Source organism: Budorcas taxicolor, chromosome 6 (assembly GCF_023091745.1).
Source record: "Budorcas taxicolor isolate Tak-1 chromosome 6, Takin1.1, whole genome shotgun sequence".
Classification (NCBI taxonomy): Eukaryota; Metazoa; Chordata; class Mammalia; order Artiodactyla; family Bovidae; genus Budorcas; species Budorcas taxicolor.
This window is the reverse complement of record NC_068915.1, coordinates 77,740,953-77,756,602: the sequence shown is the minus strand read 5'-3', so window position 1 is coordinate 77,756,602 and position 15,650 is coordinate 77,740,953. Positions and strand designations below refer to the sequence as shown.

The following is a 15,650-nucleotide window of genomic DNA, read 5'->3' as shown; positions in this document are numbered from 1 at the left end:
GCCATGAAGTGATGGGAACTGGTGCTATGATATTAGTTTTTTGGATGTTGAGTTTTAAGCAAGCTTTTTCACTCTCCTTTTTCACTATCGTCAAGAGGCTCTTTAGCTCCACTTCACTTTCTGCCATTAGAGTGGTAACATCTGTATATCTAAGTTCAGTTCAATCACTCAGTCGTGTCCGACTCTTTGCGACCCCATGAACTGCAGTACACCAGGCCTCCCTGTCCATCACCATCTCCCGGAGTTCACTCAGACTCACATCCATCGAGTCCGTGATGCCATCCAACCATCTCATCCTCTGTTGTCCCCTTCTCCTCCTGCCCCCAATCCCTCCCAGCATCAGAGTCTTTTCCAGTGAGTCAACTCTTCACATGAGGTGGCCAAAGTATTGGAGCTTCAGCTTTAGCATCATTCCTTCCAAAGAAATCCCAGGGCTGATCTCCTTCAGAATGGACTGGTTGGATCTCCTTGCAGTCCAAGGGACTCTCAAGAGTCTTCTCCAACACCACAGTTCAAAAGCATCAATTCTTTGGCACTCAGCCTTCTTCACAGTCCAACTCTCACATCCATACATGACCACAGGAAAAACCATAGCCTTGACTAGACGGACCTTAGTTGGCAAAGTAATGTCTCTGCTTTTGAATATACTATCTAGGTTGGTCATAACTTTTCTCCCAAGGAGTAAGCATCTTTTAATTTCATGGCTGCAGTCACCATCTGTAGTGATTTTGGAGCCCCCAAAAATAAAGTCTGACACTGTTTCTACTGTTTCCCCATCTATTTCCCATGAAGTGATGGGACCGGATGCCATGATCTTCATTTTCTGAATGTTGAGCTTTAAGCCAACTTTTTCGCTCTCCTCTTTCACTTTCATCAAGAGGCTTTTTTGTTCCTCTTCACTTTCTGCCATAAGGGTGGTGTCATCTGCATATCTGAGGTTATTGAGATTTCTCCGAGCAATCTTGATTCCAGCTTGTGTTTCTTCCAGTCCAGCATTTCTCATGATGTACTCTGCATAGAAGTTAAATAAGCAGGGTGACAATATACAGCCTTGACGTACTCCTTTTCCTATTTGGAACCAGTCTGTTGTTCCATGTCCAGTTCTAACTGTTGCTTCCTGACCTGCATACAGATTTCTCAAGAGGCAGGTTAGGTAGTCTGGTATTCCCATCTCTTTCAGAATTTTCCACAGTTGATTGTGATCCACACAGTCAAAGGCTTTGGCCTAGTCAATAAAGCAGAAATAGATGTTTTTCTGGAACTCTCTTGATTTTTCTATGATCCAGCAGATGTTGTCAATTTGATCTCTGGTTCCTCTGCCTTTTCTAAAACCAGCTTGAACATCAAGGAGTTCACGGTTCACATAGTTGTTGATATTCCTTCCAATAATCTTGATTCAAGCTGTGATTCATTAAGCCTTGCATTTTGCATGAAGTACTCTGCATATAAGTTAAATAAGCAGGGTGACAATATATAGCCTTGACAAAGTCCTTTGTTCAATGTCTGGTTTTAACTGTTGTTTACTGATCTGCATACAGTTTCTCAGGAGACAGGTAAGGTCATCTGGTACTCCCATCTCTTTAAGAATTTCCTACAGTTTGTTGTATTCAACACCATCAGAGCTTCTAGCATAGTCAGTGTGGCAGAAGTAGATTTTTTTTTTCCGAGTCTCCATTGCTTTCTCCACAATCTCTGATTCCTCTGCCTCTTCAAAATCCAGCTTGTACTTCTGGTAGTTCTCAGTTCACATACTGCTGACGCTTAGCTTTTAGGATTTTGAGCCTAATGTAAACTAAGGTTATCATGAATAAATACAAGAATTAGAATTGGAGCTGCATGCTTTCCTCATATTCCACCCAGAAAAACCTGATTCCAAACAACAGGACTAACTGCTCCAGTGAGGGAATTCCCGCCCCCCCCCCCCCCGCCCCCCCCCGGTGGCCTCTGAGGAACTGGAAATTGTTGCTGGACCCAAAGCTATAATTAGCTAAGAGAAAAGTATTTCTCAGTACTGAGGGTGCCAAGTGCCTCTTAGTGTAAAGGGAAATGCTGCTTTTGGGTGTCATGAGATTAATAATACCCAAAGTCAATGCTTCCCATACATATAGCTTTCAGAACTAAGAAAACATGATCCTCACTCTCCTCATTCCTATAATATATATGATGTATCTGTGACAGCCTCACTTACTACCATCCAGATAAAAAAGATGAACCTGGAGAAAAGAGATTTTATCACATCTCAGGCAACTGACTGTAAAAGTAGAAGATATTTTAAAGTTTAAGGGTTTACTATACATTTTATCCTTATCATACCAATCTTCTAAATCAATTGTCAAGAACTGGTTTTAAAGATGGTACTTCTGAATGGCATATGTATGTGTATGCATGTGTTGTGGGGGTATACCAAAAAAATGAGAACCTTGCAGCTGTGAGTATTCAGCAGGTAGGGATGCAGTTGACTGCTATATTTGGAGTTCAAGCCAATTCCTTCTTCCCCATCCCAGGCTCTGGTGGTGGTGGTGAATACAACTGATAGCTGTCTGCTTCTGGCAGTACAATTATTTTGAAACATTATTTTTTAGTGATTACATAAATAACCATTTTGGGGAGAGAATACTGGAAAACAGTATACACTCCTTTTGTAAGGAAAAAGTAATACATTTTATGAAGAGTAGAAGGTAACAAGAATAGCAACAGAACAAAATATTCTATTTTATAGAAAAAGAAACACACACACACACACAAATTATTTCTCATTGAGCAGTAGTACATAAGTATCTGAACTGCTTGCCTCATATTGTGTTCTTGAGATGAATACTAAGAGTGGTGAATTTGTTTTATAAAATACCCTACTATGGATGGTCAGACTCCCATTGCTTGCTGATAATATTTTATTACTAAATACTTGCTATAATATGTAGTTTTATAAGTTAAGTCAGTTTGTATAAATGAAAAACTGTCATACCAGATTTTAGATGCCTCCATTTGAATCTTGGCTCCAATACTTAATACTTGTCTGACATTTGTGAAGTTAAAGAAATTTTCTATGTCTCAGTTTTTTTCATTCATAAGTTACAACAAAAATACTACCTGATTGACGGGATTTGGGAAATTATTGAAGTACTAATCCATGTCAAGTACTTAGAATAGAGCTTGACACAAACACTAAATATAAATATCAAGTGTTCATACCAAGTCAACTCAAAAGAGTAGTATCTACTGGAACATCCTGACGAATACTATGAGAAGCTGTCTTTCAGAATTGGGAGAAAGGGGATCATATGGATAATTTTTACGTGATCATATGGCTTAAGGTTAATTTGTATGATTAAAGTTAGCTATTATTATTAATGAATAGTCTTACCTCACTGTAAAGTTATGACATCTGGAAAACATTAAATATTTTATTTCTGAACAAAATAAAGCAGTTCTACCCTCATGTATCTTAATGAGACTAAAATCAAAACAAGACAAAGAGAAGTAAGTACTGGAACCTATGGTAGCATTCTTAGGAGAGCTGGGCCATTGAACAATCTTAAGAGGGAGCACAGAGAGCCAGGGGTGGTTGGGAGGTGTGGGGAAGTGTGAAGTTCAGTGAACTGAACCATGGTCATAGCTTCTTAGAGATATCCTAACACATAGACTTTTCCTTGCCTTGAACAATAGCTCCAATGGAGGAATCTTCATGTTCAAGTCAAGGACCATTATCACTGGATCTGCCATTCGGCACACCAAATCTGAAGGAGAATGTACATATCATAACAGTATCAAGCTTCTGTCTTCACGTAATATCCTTTGGATACTAATACTATTTAATCAACCAATGGGGAAGAAGAGTTCAAACAAGCTCTCTTCTCAATCAGGTTCATTGAGAGAATACCAAGATAAGCTGACTAGGAACCTCATGAGATAACCTACCAGATCACACTATTCTCTGGATAATTATTCTCAACACATAAATTATTTTCCACAAGGGGCCTTCAAGAGTATACTAAATTATTTCAAATGAAAATGTTGACTTTGCAACAATAATTTATACTTTGAAAGTAGATTACAATTTACAAAACCCTCCGACTTATTCCTAAAGATATTGGGGAAAAAGTACATTTTACCATTGAGTTAGAATTTAACTTCAATTAAATTCAGCCCAAATTCAATTATTAATTTATTGTATTATAGTTGTATGCTTGATGCTAGAAATAGAATGATGATGACCAATAAGTCTGAATAAAAAGTGACAGGATCCTTGTAAGACTAAAGGAGACAATGGGTATAAAATATTTTTTCCTGTGTCTGACATAAGATACATACTTAATGAAAGGGGGTGGTGTTTACCATTAATAATAACAAGCTATATACTCTTTGTATCTATTCTGTATGTGTTCACAGTGTACTTTAAACAGAACAAAAAAAGCTTGGCATTTGCAACTGTAGGAAGTTTATCCAACATGGTCAAGGTACTTCATTATATGCAAGTTTAATTTTTATTACCTTAGGATAAGGGTGGATAAAGCTTGGGAATTATGTTTTACCATATAATATTTGTTAACCAAATTAGTTAGGAAAACATTATCACAGCACATTAAAGAAGCCTGGGGACTCCTCAGTAAGAATACCAGATGTGTTGATCTTATTTTATTTTAATCAATATAAAATGTTTTTATATTTCACTAAATAATATTGTATGTTAATGTCTCAAATTTGTGACTCTATATCTTTGGCTATAGTCTATTTTTTATATATATGCACCACACAGGACCATCTGTTTATTTTGAGCTGAAAAAATATTTTCTGTGTGTGGATTTGCTGAATGTAATTCAGTTTGGAAGTGAAACTTAATGCCTGACATTATTCTATTCATTGATTATCTGCCAATGGAACCATGTTTATATTACTCATTTAAGTACAGAAAAAGAAGTTTAAAAATGTATAAATTGGTATTGAGTACTGAGTATTAGGCTTATGCAACACACCCTTTAGTATTGAGTATTGAGTATTATTAGATTTATGCAACATCCCCTTTGGGGCATCCCTGGTAGTTAGATGGTAAAGAATATGACTGCAAAGCAGGAGATCCAGGTTCTATCTCTGGGTTGAGAAGATCCCCTGGAGAAGGGAAAGGCTACCCACTCCAGTATTCTTCTCTGGAGATTCCAATGGACAGAGGAGTTTGGTGGGCTACAATTTAAGGGGTTGCAGAGTTGGACATGACTGTCATGTCACATTAGGCTTATGATCAAATATAAGAACTTACCTAAAAGAAGATTATACCCAATACTATACAAAATATAACAAAGTTTTTGACAGATTTGTTACTCGAGTCTTGTCATATTGGAAGGCAGAATGTATCTGGGAACAGTCAAACTTTTCTGTAGCATAATATTCAAAATATCACCATTAGTTACATACAAGGAAGACATTTTTCAGAAGTTAATGTCTTTCCTTGGTTATTGACAGGAACTTATCTGAATTGAATTGCTAATGATGTTGTGAAGAATTTATACGAAGGGTTCTATCATTAACTGCTAAAGCTGCCAGCCAATTTTATAGAAAACACAATGAAACCAAACCAAACCAAACCATGAAACAACAGTTTCAACTGAAGAGGGTGCCTCAACTGGTATAGCTGAATCTCAATATTCACCTCTGCTTAGAATTCTGATGCAGTTCCTGAAATAAACTCCTTCCTAAACACTGAGAGATTGAGTGATTCTGTTTGTAATAGATCTTATTCTGGTGCAGAGTATTTTGTGAGTAGTTAGGAAGCAAAATAAAGGTTAGGGAGAAAGGATCCTTGGTGAGGACAGATGACCTTCAGAACTGCAACTTCTATTGAGCCCTGTTATGCTCAAACTGCTGCACAATTACACTCATCTCACACTGGTGGCACAGAGGTTAAAGCGTCTTCCTGCAATGTGGGAGTCCTGGGTTCGATCCCTGGGTTGGGAAGATCCCCGGGAGAAGGAAATGGCAACCCACCCCAGTATTCTTGCCTGGAGAATCCCATGGATGGAGGAGCTTGGTGGGCTATAGTCCACAGGTCGCAAAGAGTCAGACACTATGGAGCGACTTCACTTTCACTTTCACATGCTAGTAAAGTAATGCTCAAAATTCTCCAAGCTAGGCTTCAGCAACACATGAACCATGAACTTCCAGATGTTCAAACTGGTTTTAGAAAAGGCAGAGGAACCAGAGATCAAATTGCCAACATTCGCTGGATCATGGAAAAAGAAAGAGAGTTCCAGAAAAACATCTATTTTTGCTTTACTGACTATGCCAAAGCCTTTGACTGTGTGGATCACAAGAAACTGTGGAAAAGTCTGAAAGAGATGGGAATACCAGACCACCTGATCTGCCTCTTGAGAATCCTCTATGCAGGTCAGGAAGCAACAGTTAGAACTGGACATGGAACAACAGAGTGGTTCCAAGTAGGAAAAGGAGTACATCAAGGCTGCATATAGTCACCCTGCTTATTTAATTTCTTTGCTGAGTACATTATGAGAAACACTGGGCTGGGAGAAGCACAAGCTGGAATCAAGATTGCCGGGAGAAACCTCAATAACCTCAGATATGCAGATGACACCACCCTTATGGCAGGAAGTGAAGAGGAACTAAAAAGCCTCTTGATGAAAGTGAAAGAGGAGAGTGAAAATGTTGGCTTAAAGCTCAACATTCAGAAAACGACGATCATGGCATCCGGTCCCATCACTTCATGGGAAATAGATGGGGAAACAGTGGAAACAGTGGCTGGCTTTATTTTTGGTGGCTCCAAAATTACTGCAGATGGTGATTGCAGCCATGAAATTAAAAGATGCTTACTCCTTGGAAGGAAAGTTATGACCAACCTAGATAGCATATTCAAAAGCAGAGACATTACTTTGCCAACTAAGGTCCGTCTAGTCAAGGCTATGGTTTTTCCAGTAGTCATGTATGGACGTGAGATTTGGACTGTGAAGAAAGCTGATTGCTGCAGAATTGATGCTTTTGAACTGTGAGAAGACTCTTGAGAGTCCCTTGGATTGCAAGGAGATCCAACCAGTCCATTCTAAATGAGATCAGTCCTGGGTATTCTTTGGAAGGACTCATGCTAAAGCTGAAACTCCAATACTTTGGCCACTTCATGCAAAGATTTGACTCATCGGAAAAGACTCTGATCCTTGGAGGGATTGGGGGCAGGCAGAGAAGAGGACAACAGAGGATGAGATGGCTGGATGGCATCATGGACTTGATGGATATGAGTTTGGGTGAACTCTGGCAGTTGGTGATGGACAGGGAGGCCTGGCGTGCTGCGATTCATGGGGTTGCAAAGAGTCGGACACGACTGAGCAACTGAACTGAACTGAACTGAAGAATTCCCTTGTCCTTATTTATAAATCTGCTACAAAATTACCAAAGTAGACTTTCAGTTCCAATTTAATACAAAAAATTGGGAAATATGTCTGAAAAGCATAGAGAATGTATATGCATAAGAAATATATAATCTACCCCATTAAATTAAGTACAAATTGTAACAAACATTTTAATAATGAAGGGCTTAAAAATAATAAGGCTTCTAGATAAAACTATTTCTTTTTAAGTCCTGATTAATGAGATGTGTGGTGACTAAAATTACTATAATGGTGAATGCTGATTCAGGATCTTATTTTTATTAAGTAGTTTATAGTGAGGGCAGTGACTATTTTTCTATTTATAGTGGCAGCTCTGGTTAACTACCTTGTAATGTATTGTGACATTAATGCACTAGTAAACTATTCGAATTTACACCCCTGTTCAGTAATAAAATCTGTAAATTGAAGAATGCATATATAATCATCACAGGTATAAATTATGTGACCAAATGCCATGTATGATCACATTAGATTTAAAGAACAGCATCTCTCAAATTTACTCATCATTGAGTAAGTGCTCCTGAATTTATATACTTCAGCTACGCTGAAATATAAATTTCAACATTTTATTTAAGGTTATTTGGTAACGTGCTACTACATTTTCCATATGGTTACAATAAGCATGTTGGTCACAGAATACACATTATCAAAGAAGAAATATATTATGACAAACAAATGAATCAATTTTGAAAGATACACTTTTTGCCCCTAAAAATGAGAGCAAAAGTGAAAGAAATCAAGAAAACTGAAAGGAGGTAGTATGGTGACATGTACATTAAAACTGGAGTGATTCATACATTATATAAAATTTAACAGCATGAAAAATAAATGGAAATGTAATATAGATATTTGAAAACAATTATATAATTATTTTTAAAAAAATCAGTTTAATATCAGTTTAATAATTCCAAAATTACCAATAATTAGTTCACTATCTCAAATACTAAAAGCAAAATCATTATTTAAAAAAAAGTAGCAAGTAATACAAAATTTTGGGGGTGAGAATAGTGTAAGATGGCAAAATATCAGAAGCAATCTGATATATAATTGTATGTTGGATAAATGATACTTTCTACTGAAAAATCCTCTATGATAACATTGGTAAATGTTTTGTTATTACTGTTGTTCATTTGTTAAGTTGTGTCCTACTCTTTGTGACCCCATGGACTGCAGCATACCAGGCTTCTCTGACTTCCATTATCTTCCTGGAGTTTGCTCAAATACATATCCATTGAGTCAGTGATGCTAACTAATCTCATCCTCTGCCGCTCCCATCTTTTGCATTCATTCATTTCAAGCATTAGGGTCTTTTCCAATGAGCTGGCTCTTCACTTCAAGTGGTCAAAGTTTTAAAGCTTCAGCTTCAGAAAAAATCCTTTGAATGAATATTTAGGGTTGATTTCTTCAGGATTGACTGGTGTGATCTCCTTGCAGTCCATGGGACTCTCAAGGGTCTTCTCCAGTATCACAGGTTGAAAGGATCAGTTCTTCAGTACTAAGCCTACTTTATCGTCTAACTCTCACATCTATCCATGACTACTGGAAAAATCATAGCCTTGACTGTATGGAATTTTGTGGGCAAAGTGACGTCTCTGCTTTTTAATGTGCTGTCTAGCTTTGTCACAGCTTTCTTTCCTACATTCTAAATATCATTTTGTATTGCTTTTTTGATGTCAAAAACTTAAGTATGATATTCTATGAAAATATAGTCAAGTCTGTAAAATACTCAAGGAATTAATATGTATATAGCAAGAATTCCTAAAATATGAACATCCATGTACACTAATGGAAACTGGTATAGAAAGGGAGAGAAAGAATACAATGAACTGTAAATTAGTAGGCGGGAGAGGAATATCAAGACATAGCTCTCACAGTTTCAACATATATAAAGTTATGGAAGAAAAGCAGAAAAAGAAAAGCTAAAATAGCTAGTATGGTTTTTCAGGTAGTTCAAAGTATATTGCTATATAATCTAACAAAAATTATTAGACATAGAATTCCAAAATAAAGAATTTTAATTATCTTTTTGCATATATTCAAATAAAAATCTATAACATGCATGAGAGACTCTTATATAAAGATAATTTATAGGTCATTTGAGTCATTTGACTTCATAAAAACATCAAAAATATACAGTACAATTAAAAATAGTAAATGACAATAAATGAGTGATAGTTGAAATATTTTTGGTTCCAAAGTAACAATATTGCCTACTCTACACTATTTCCAATATTTGTTTTTAAATTAAATATTAGATAGTTTTCATAAAAAAACAAGATCTTGTGTACTACAATTTTGGTGATTTATACAAATCTCTTTATCTAATTAAATGTTCATTTAAAAAGGTTCAGAACTATAACACATGAGCTAATAACTGTAATTGTATTAATCAGCATAGTTTAAGAAGGCCTTAGGCATATAGAAGGAAGATTTGAGAACTACAAGTTATCAGGACAATCCTTCTAAGGTCGAGAGCACAATTTGAGGTGGCTCAGATGGTAAAAAATAAAACTACCTCCAATGCAGGAGACCCGAGTTTGATCCTTGGGTTGGGAAGATCCTCTGGAGACGGGAATGGCTACCCACTCCAGTATTCTTGCCTGGAGAATTCCAAGAATAGAGAAGCCAGGTGGGTTGCAGCCCATGGGGTCACAAAAAGTCAGCCATGACTGAGAAACCAACACTTTCACTTTTTCATAAAGCAGGGACACTGTTGGATTCTAGTAATTCATTCTTTACCACATCAGTGTCATCACTACTTTTACTAAGATGATGCCACTTTAAAGTGAAGCTCTTAATAATGCCAACTGACTCTTCAGAGTCTAGTTTATGTCAAGTTATTTGCCAGCAATTGACCCTAACTATTTCACTTAATCATCCTTATAAACTTGCCAGGGTTGCATTACTAGCCTTGTGCTACAGATGACAGACAGAAGCTGCTGAAGACCATGCAGGTCTGTCTGGCCTCAAGGCCAAAGTTCTTCCCATATGCCACAACAGCAAACCCAAAAGTACATACTAATAGCCACAATTTATCTAGGGCTTATCAAATGTCAGACTCTAGTCTATATTATCCCTAATCCTCACAAAGACATTGTTGAGTTCTTATTTCTGTCTTCTGTGTAGCAGTTGAGGAATTAAAGACAAGAAAGTTCTAGAACTCCCAAGTTTAAAATTATTGTCTCTTAATCCCTTTATCACTCAATTTTTGTCAGATTTTATTCTAAACTTATTTTATTCTATCTGCCTAGCTATAATAGGTTGCTTGTATGTGTGTGTGGTCAGTCGCTTCAGTCATGTACAACTCTGCGACCCTATGGATCGTAGCCTGCCAGACTCCTCTGTCCATGGCATTATCCAGGCAAGAATTCTATAGGTTGACATGGCCCGAATTCCTCTCCTTCTTCTGTCCATCGTCCTTTAGACTGTGGTTCCTTCTTCAAGAGATGTAGTCTATTTCTCAAGTCTGGGGATGATTATGTGACTGACTTGGGCTAATAGGATATAACATACATGGCACAAGCAGTCTTGAACAATACTTGAACTTTGGGACTTTCCTACTTACTGCTGGGAATACTGTCACAATGGGAATGAGCTGGTGCTAGCCTGCTAGAAGATGAGAGTCATATGGCTACCACCCAGATGATATCAAAGAAAGAAAGTGAAATTGCTCAGCTGTGTCCGACTCTTTGCGACCCTGTGGACTGCAGTCTACCGGGCTCCTCCGTCCATGGGATTTTCCAGGCAAGAGTGCTGGAGTGGGTTGCCATTTCCTTCTCCAGTGTATCTTCCTGACCCAGGGATCAAACCTGGGTCTCTCCATGGCAGTAGATGCTTTACTATCTGAGCCACAAGGGAAGCCCCAAGATGACATCAATGGCTACCAAACCTGTTAGTAAGTTTTCTCCCCTGAAAAACCGACCAGTCTGCTAACTACTAAATATCCAGTCTCAGTCAAGTCAGCACACATGCAGTGGAACCAACTCTGAGAACTATAAAAAATGTTTCTTAATTTAAGCCACTAAATTTCGGAGTAGATTATTATACTACTCTACTCATGACTGTACAGTACTCTTCCCAAATTATACTGGGACTATATATGAAGAACTGAATTAAAATCACTAACTTGCATAAGTAGGCCTCCACCTCTGGTGGAAATGACATTCTACTAAGCAAGGTTAAAACAAGGCATCCATTCAAAACTCATATTTCCCTCATGAGGAGAAATTACATTATAAGCATCCAGGTAATTAATCAGTATAGCAATCTTAGAGGTATTTCTACTCTTTCCCTTGTATCTGTTCAATCAATGCTATGTCTCTTCAAAATACTTCTCAGACCCTACCACTGCCATCAATACACTGTTAATTTCCTATTCATCTTTACCTAGATTATTGAATCAGCCTCTCTCTGTCAATCTTGCATCATCTACATTGACAGCGATATTTTTCTGATATCAAGAACTGGTAATGTTATAATGTAACACCCCATTAACTTATCTAAAAATATTTGACTTTCTTTTTCCAGGATAAAAGACAAACTCCTTGGCATATGACACAGAATCCTTTACAGTCTGCCTCATTACATCTTTCCAGTTTCTTCCTCTAAATATGCTTTCATGTTACTGTGCACCTAGCATATTTCCTTAAAAATATCACAACTTTTACAAACCCATATTTTGGTACATTCTGTGTCCCCTTTGTGAAATTTCTTATTATCCCTGCTCAGCTTACTTCTTGAAAAAATTGAGGATGCATCCTTCACAATATAGATTGTCACATTCAGAAATCATTGTATGACTTCCCATTATGTGCCAAGCACAGACCAGTGGTTGGAGGAGAAATAATAATTATGACACTTTTGCCCTCAAGGACCTTATAAAAAAGAAAGGGAAACATTCAGCCTGAAAAAATAAAATGCAATGATTTAGGTACAATAACTGAGGCAGGCACAGAGGACAAAGGCATGAACTTAGCTTCTGCCTAATACATAGTCAGCAAAGGCTTAACAGAGGAAGTAAAGATAAAGCAGGGCATTGAAACACTGGTAGAAACTTAATGGGTAGAAAAGAAAAAAATGAGACTCCTAGCAGAGGAAACTGTATGGAGAACATGCTCATAAAAGACAGATCTAGTGATTTCTATTGCATATTATTAAAAGTATAAGAAAATATACTGTATTACTTTAAATAAAAAAAATTAACCTTAGGATATTTGGTATTTATGAAACTAAAACTTGTGTCCATTATTACATCTGATTAAACATTATACAACATTAAAATTTGTTAATAATCCTTTAAAAGTAGAAAGATAAATTCTGTAGATAAGATAAATGTTACTTTTAATTTCTATTTTGCATGACTAGTTATTTTTAAAAATCTTTAAACATATGGCATCAATTTAAATATATAATTTAAATTTATACAATTTAAAAATAAATTTTATTAATACTAAAATGACTTTTTAAAAGAAAAATAAAACATAAGATGTCAATTTGCAAGGAAATAAATTTGTCAATGTAACTTAGTTTACGATATCTTAATTTACTAAAAAAAATATAAAAAGATAGTAGAAGAAGAAAGTTCCAATAAAAAAGGTAATGATTATATGATAATCTTTAAATCTAGGCTGGTTTTCAACTAGTATTTCTTTCACTATGGAGCCACATCTCTTATTTGTTTTATAAGAATTTCTCAAAAAAATATTTCACATCTTATTTTATAAATGAGACTTACTCTCTGTTATCATATTCCTTACAAACCATTTTCCTTCTGTTTTTTAAACAGGCACTGCACTGTAACATACATATTTATAATCATCTTTAATTGATTATCTTCATCAAATAATGAATAGAATCTCTTTTTCTTTAAATAATAATATATTAAAAAAAAAGAATACAACAACTCACCTCTAACAGGGGGTCTTTCCAAGTCAGAGTCAAGGTGAATTGGTGGAGAGATGTATGATACCTGTCCATGATGTGCCTGCCCTGTGGACCCAAAAATAAATGTTAAGATATTATAATAATGTCTTTATACTTTTTGGTTAGTTTTATGATTTCACACATCTCTCTTCACACTGAATTCATAGCCTTATAGAATGCAAACACTATGTGTCATCCAAACATCAACCAATTAAAACACTCTTTCTTAAGCTAATTTTATTGTTGTTGTTTAGTTGCTAAGTAGTGTCCGACTCTTTTGTGATGCCATGGACTCAATCACACTAGGCTCCTTTCTCCATGGGATTTCCCAGGCAAGAATATAGGAGTGGGTTGCCATTTCCTTCTCCAATTTTGTTCTTGTTGCTTTTAAATCATGTTTATAGTGAAATGACACTTTGAAAAACCCCATAAAAGTGATTGGCAAAAAAGATGAAATATAAAAACTGAAAACAAGACATACAAAATACAGTCCCCATTTTTCATTTCTAAAGAGACATTAAATACTCTCAGTTTGCTTTAAATGTTTCTATCACTTTTAATTTTTGCACTTATTTCAAATCAGATCAGTAACAATCTGCAGACAGGCATCCATGTCAGATAACACTTTTAATAGCACTTATTTACAATCCAAATTAACTTTATATTTATTATTACTTTTTTAACATTTTACTATTATTTAAAACTATTCCAACTTGCTTATTGTCTTTGATGGAAAAATAATAACTACCTACAATATAAAAAGCAGGTAAATGGATTCATTCTCTGTTTCTTGTATTTTGCCAGCTCACACACAAACTTGTAATATACTTTCTGTTGTATGAGTTAAAGTGTTAGTTCTTTTGAAGACCAAGTTGCTGACTGAAAAAAAAAAAAAATAAACTCTAACTTAAACACAAAAGGATTTTCTAATGCTCAAAGTAGCTATAGCTTGTATACTGATAATCCAGTAAGCAATTAGAATTTTAAGGCAAGAAAGTATAATTACAGAGTTCAATTACTAAAGCCACTTTATATGAAAGAAAAATTGGGTACAAGTAGAGAACCGATCATTTTCTTTCTACAAGGGATATGCAGTTGTATTTTATACATTTACTAAAGCACTTTATAGGGCTGTTAATCTCTTTTCCTAAACAAGGAAAGTTAACGATACATAGATTATGATAACAGTTAGAGTAACCTTCCCGTTTCAAGTAATATTCGACTTGTAATAAAGTCTGCTGATTCCTCTTATGAGGCACATTTCAAATAATTAATATGGCTCCCTGTTGATAGTAGCTGCTGTTGCTCCCAGCATTTTTCTAGCTAACAGCAGACACAGTGAAAAGGTTGTAATATACAGAGCCCCTCATAATGGTAACTAAGAATATTGTGCATTCACTGGCTATGTTTCAGCGGAATACTAAAAGCACTATTATAAAAATAATAAGAGAGCAATTGTGCACTGTTATGAAGTTCATGTGTAATAGACCTTATTTAAAATTTCAGATTATATTAATTATAAAAACATCTGATGTTTACTTATGTTGCATACTTTATTGCAAAAACATTTTTATTTTTAAAGTTCTGTGTTGTTACAAATGAATCAGTTTCAAACTTTATTGATTATGTAAATGAAAATAAGAGTCATTTTATATTGGTTCGAAATAACCTCAGCATATAAAATAGTGTTGATTTTATGCCTAACTAAGGAACATGGCTTTTACTACATATCATAATAACCACTATGTATTCATACATACAGCATCTCATTTTATGCAACCAGTATCACTATAAAGTTTCAAAGGTAGGTACTATATAAGTATACACATATTTTTAAATAAAAAATATAATCAAAATTTTAAATCAAATTTAAATCAAAATTTTAAATCAAAAATGTAAGTAACTAATAGGCGAATAGCAAGGCCAGCAGCATTTTGACTTTTGACAAAAGCATTTGACAAACAAATTTGAAGTTTGTTCTTCTATATCATAATGTTTCTCAAAGAAAGCATACTGAACCTTGAAATAATGTGTGTAGATTTTAGTGATTAAATTCTGACAAGTAACTGCCTTTGAAACTGTCACCGCTATATTCAAAATGAAGTAAATGGTCCCTTTAAATGACACATTTGCCTCTGCTCTTGGGATAAACATGTAACTTCAGAGTGTTCCACCCACATATTTTAGGCAGTGCAGGGGTAGCATAATTACAATTGCAGAGGTTCCCTCCAAGGAGTGAGAGGTCTGAGCCCCACATTAGGCTCTGCAGTCTGGGAGTATTGTACCAACCCCCAGAACATTTTTAGTTTTGAAGGCCAGTAGGGGCTTAATGTCAGAGGG

General features: G+C 35.7%; 1 protein-coding gene across 1 annotated transcript in view; it reads right to left on the bottom strand.

Moving 5' to 3' along the window:
* The window catches only part of ADGRL3 (adhesion G protein-coupled receptor L3), a 579,390-nt gene that overhangs the window by 244,577 nt on the left and 319,163 nt on the right, over positions 1–15,650 (bottom strand). Inside the window, exon 7 of the mRNA XM_052642093.1 lies at positions 13,296–13,376. Within this exon, the coding sequence (XP_052498053.1) occupies positions 13,296–13,376 (81 nt within the window). The remainder of the gene's footprint in view (positions 1–13,295; positions 13,377–15,650) is intronic.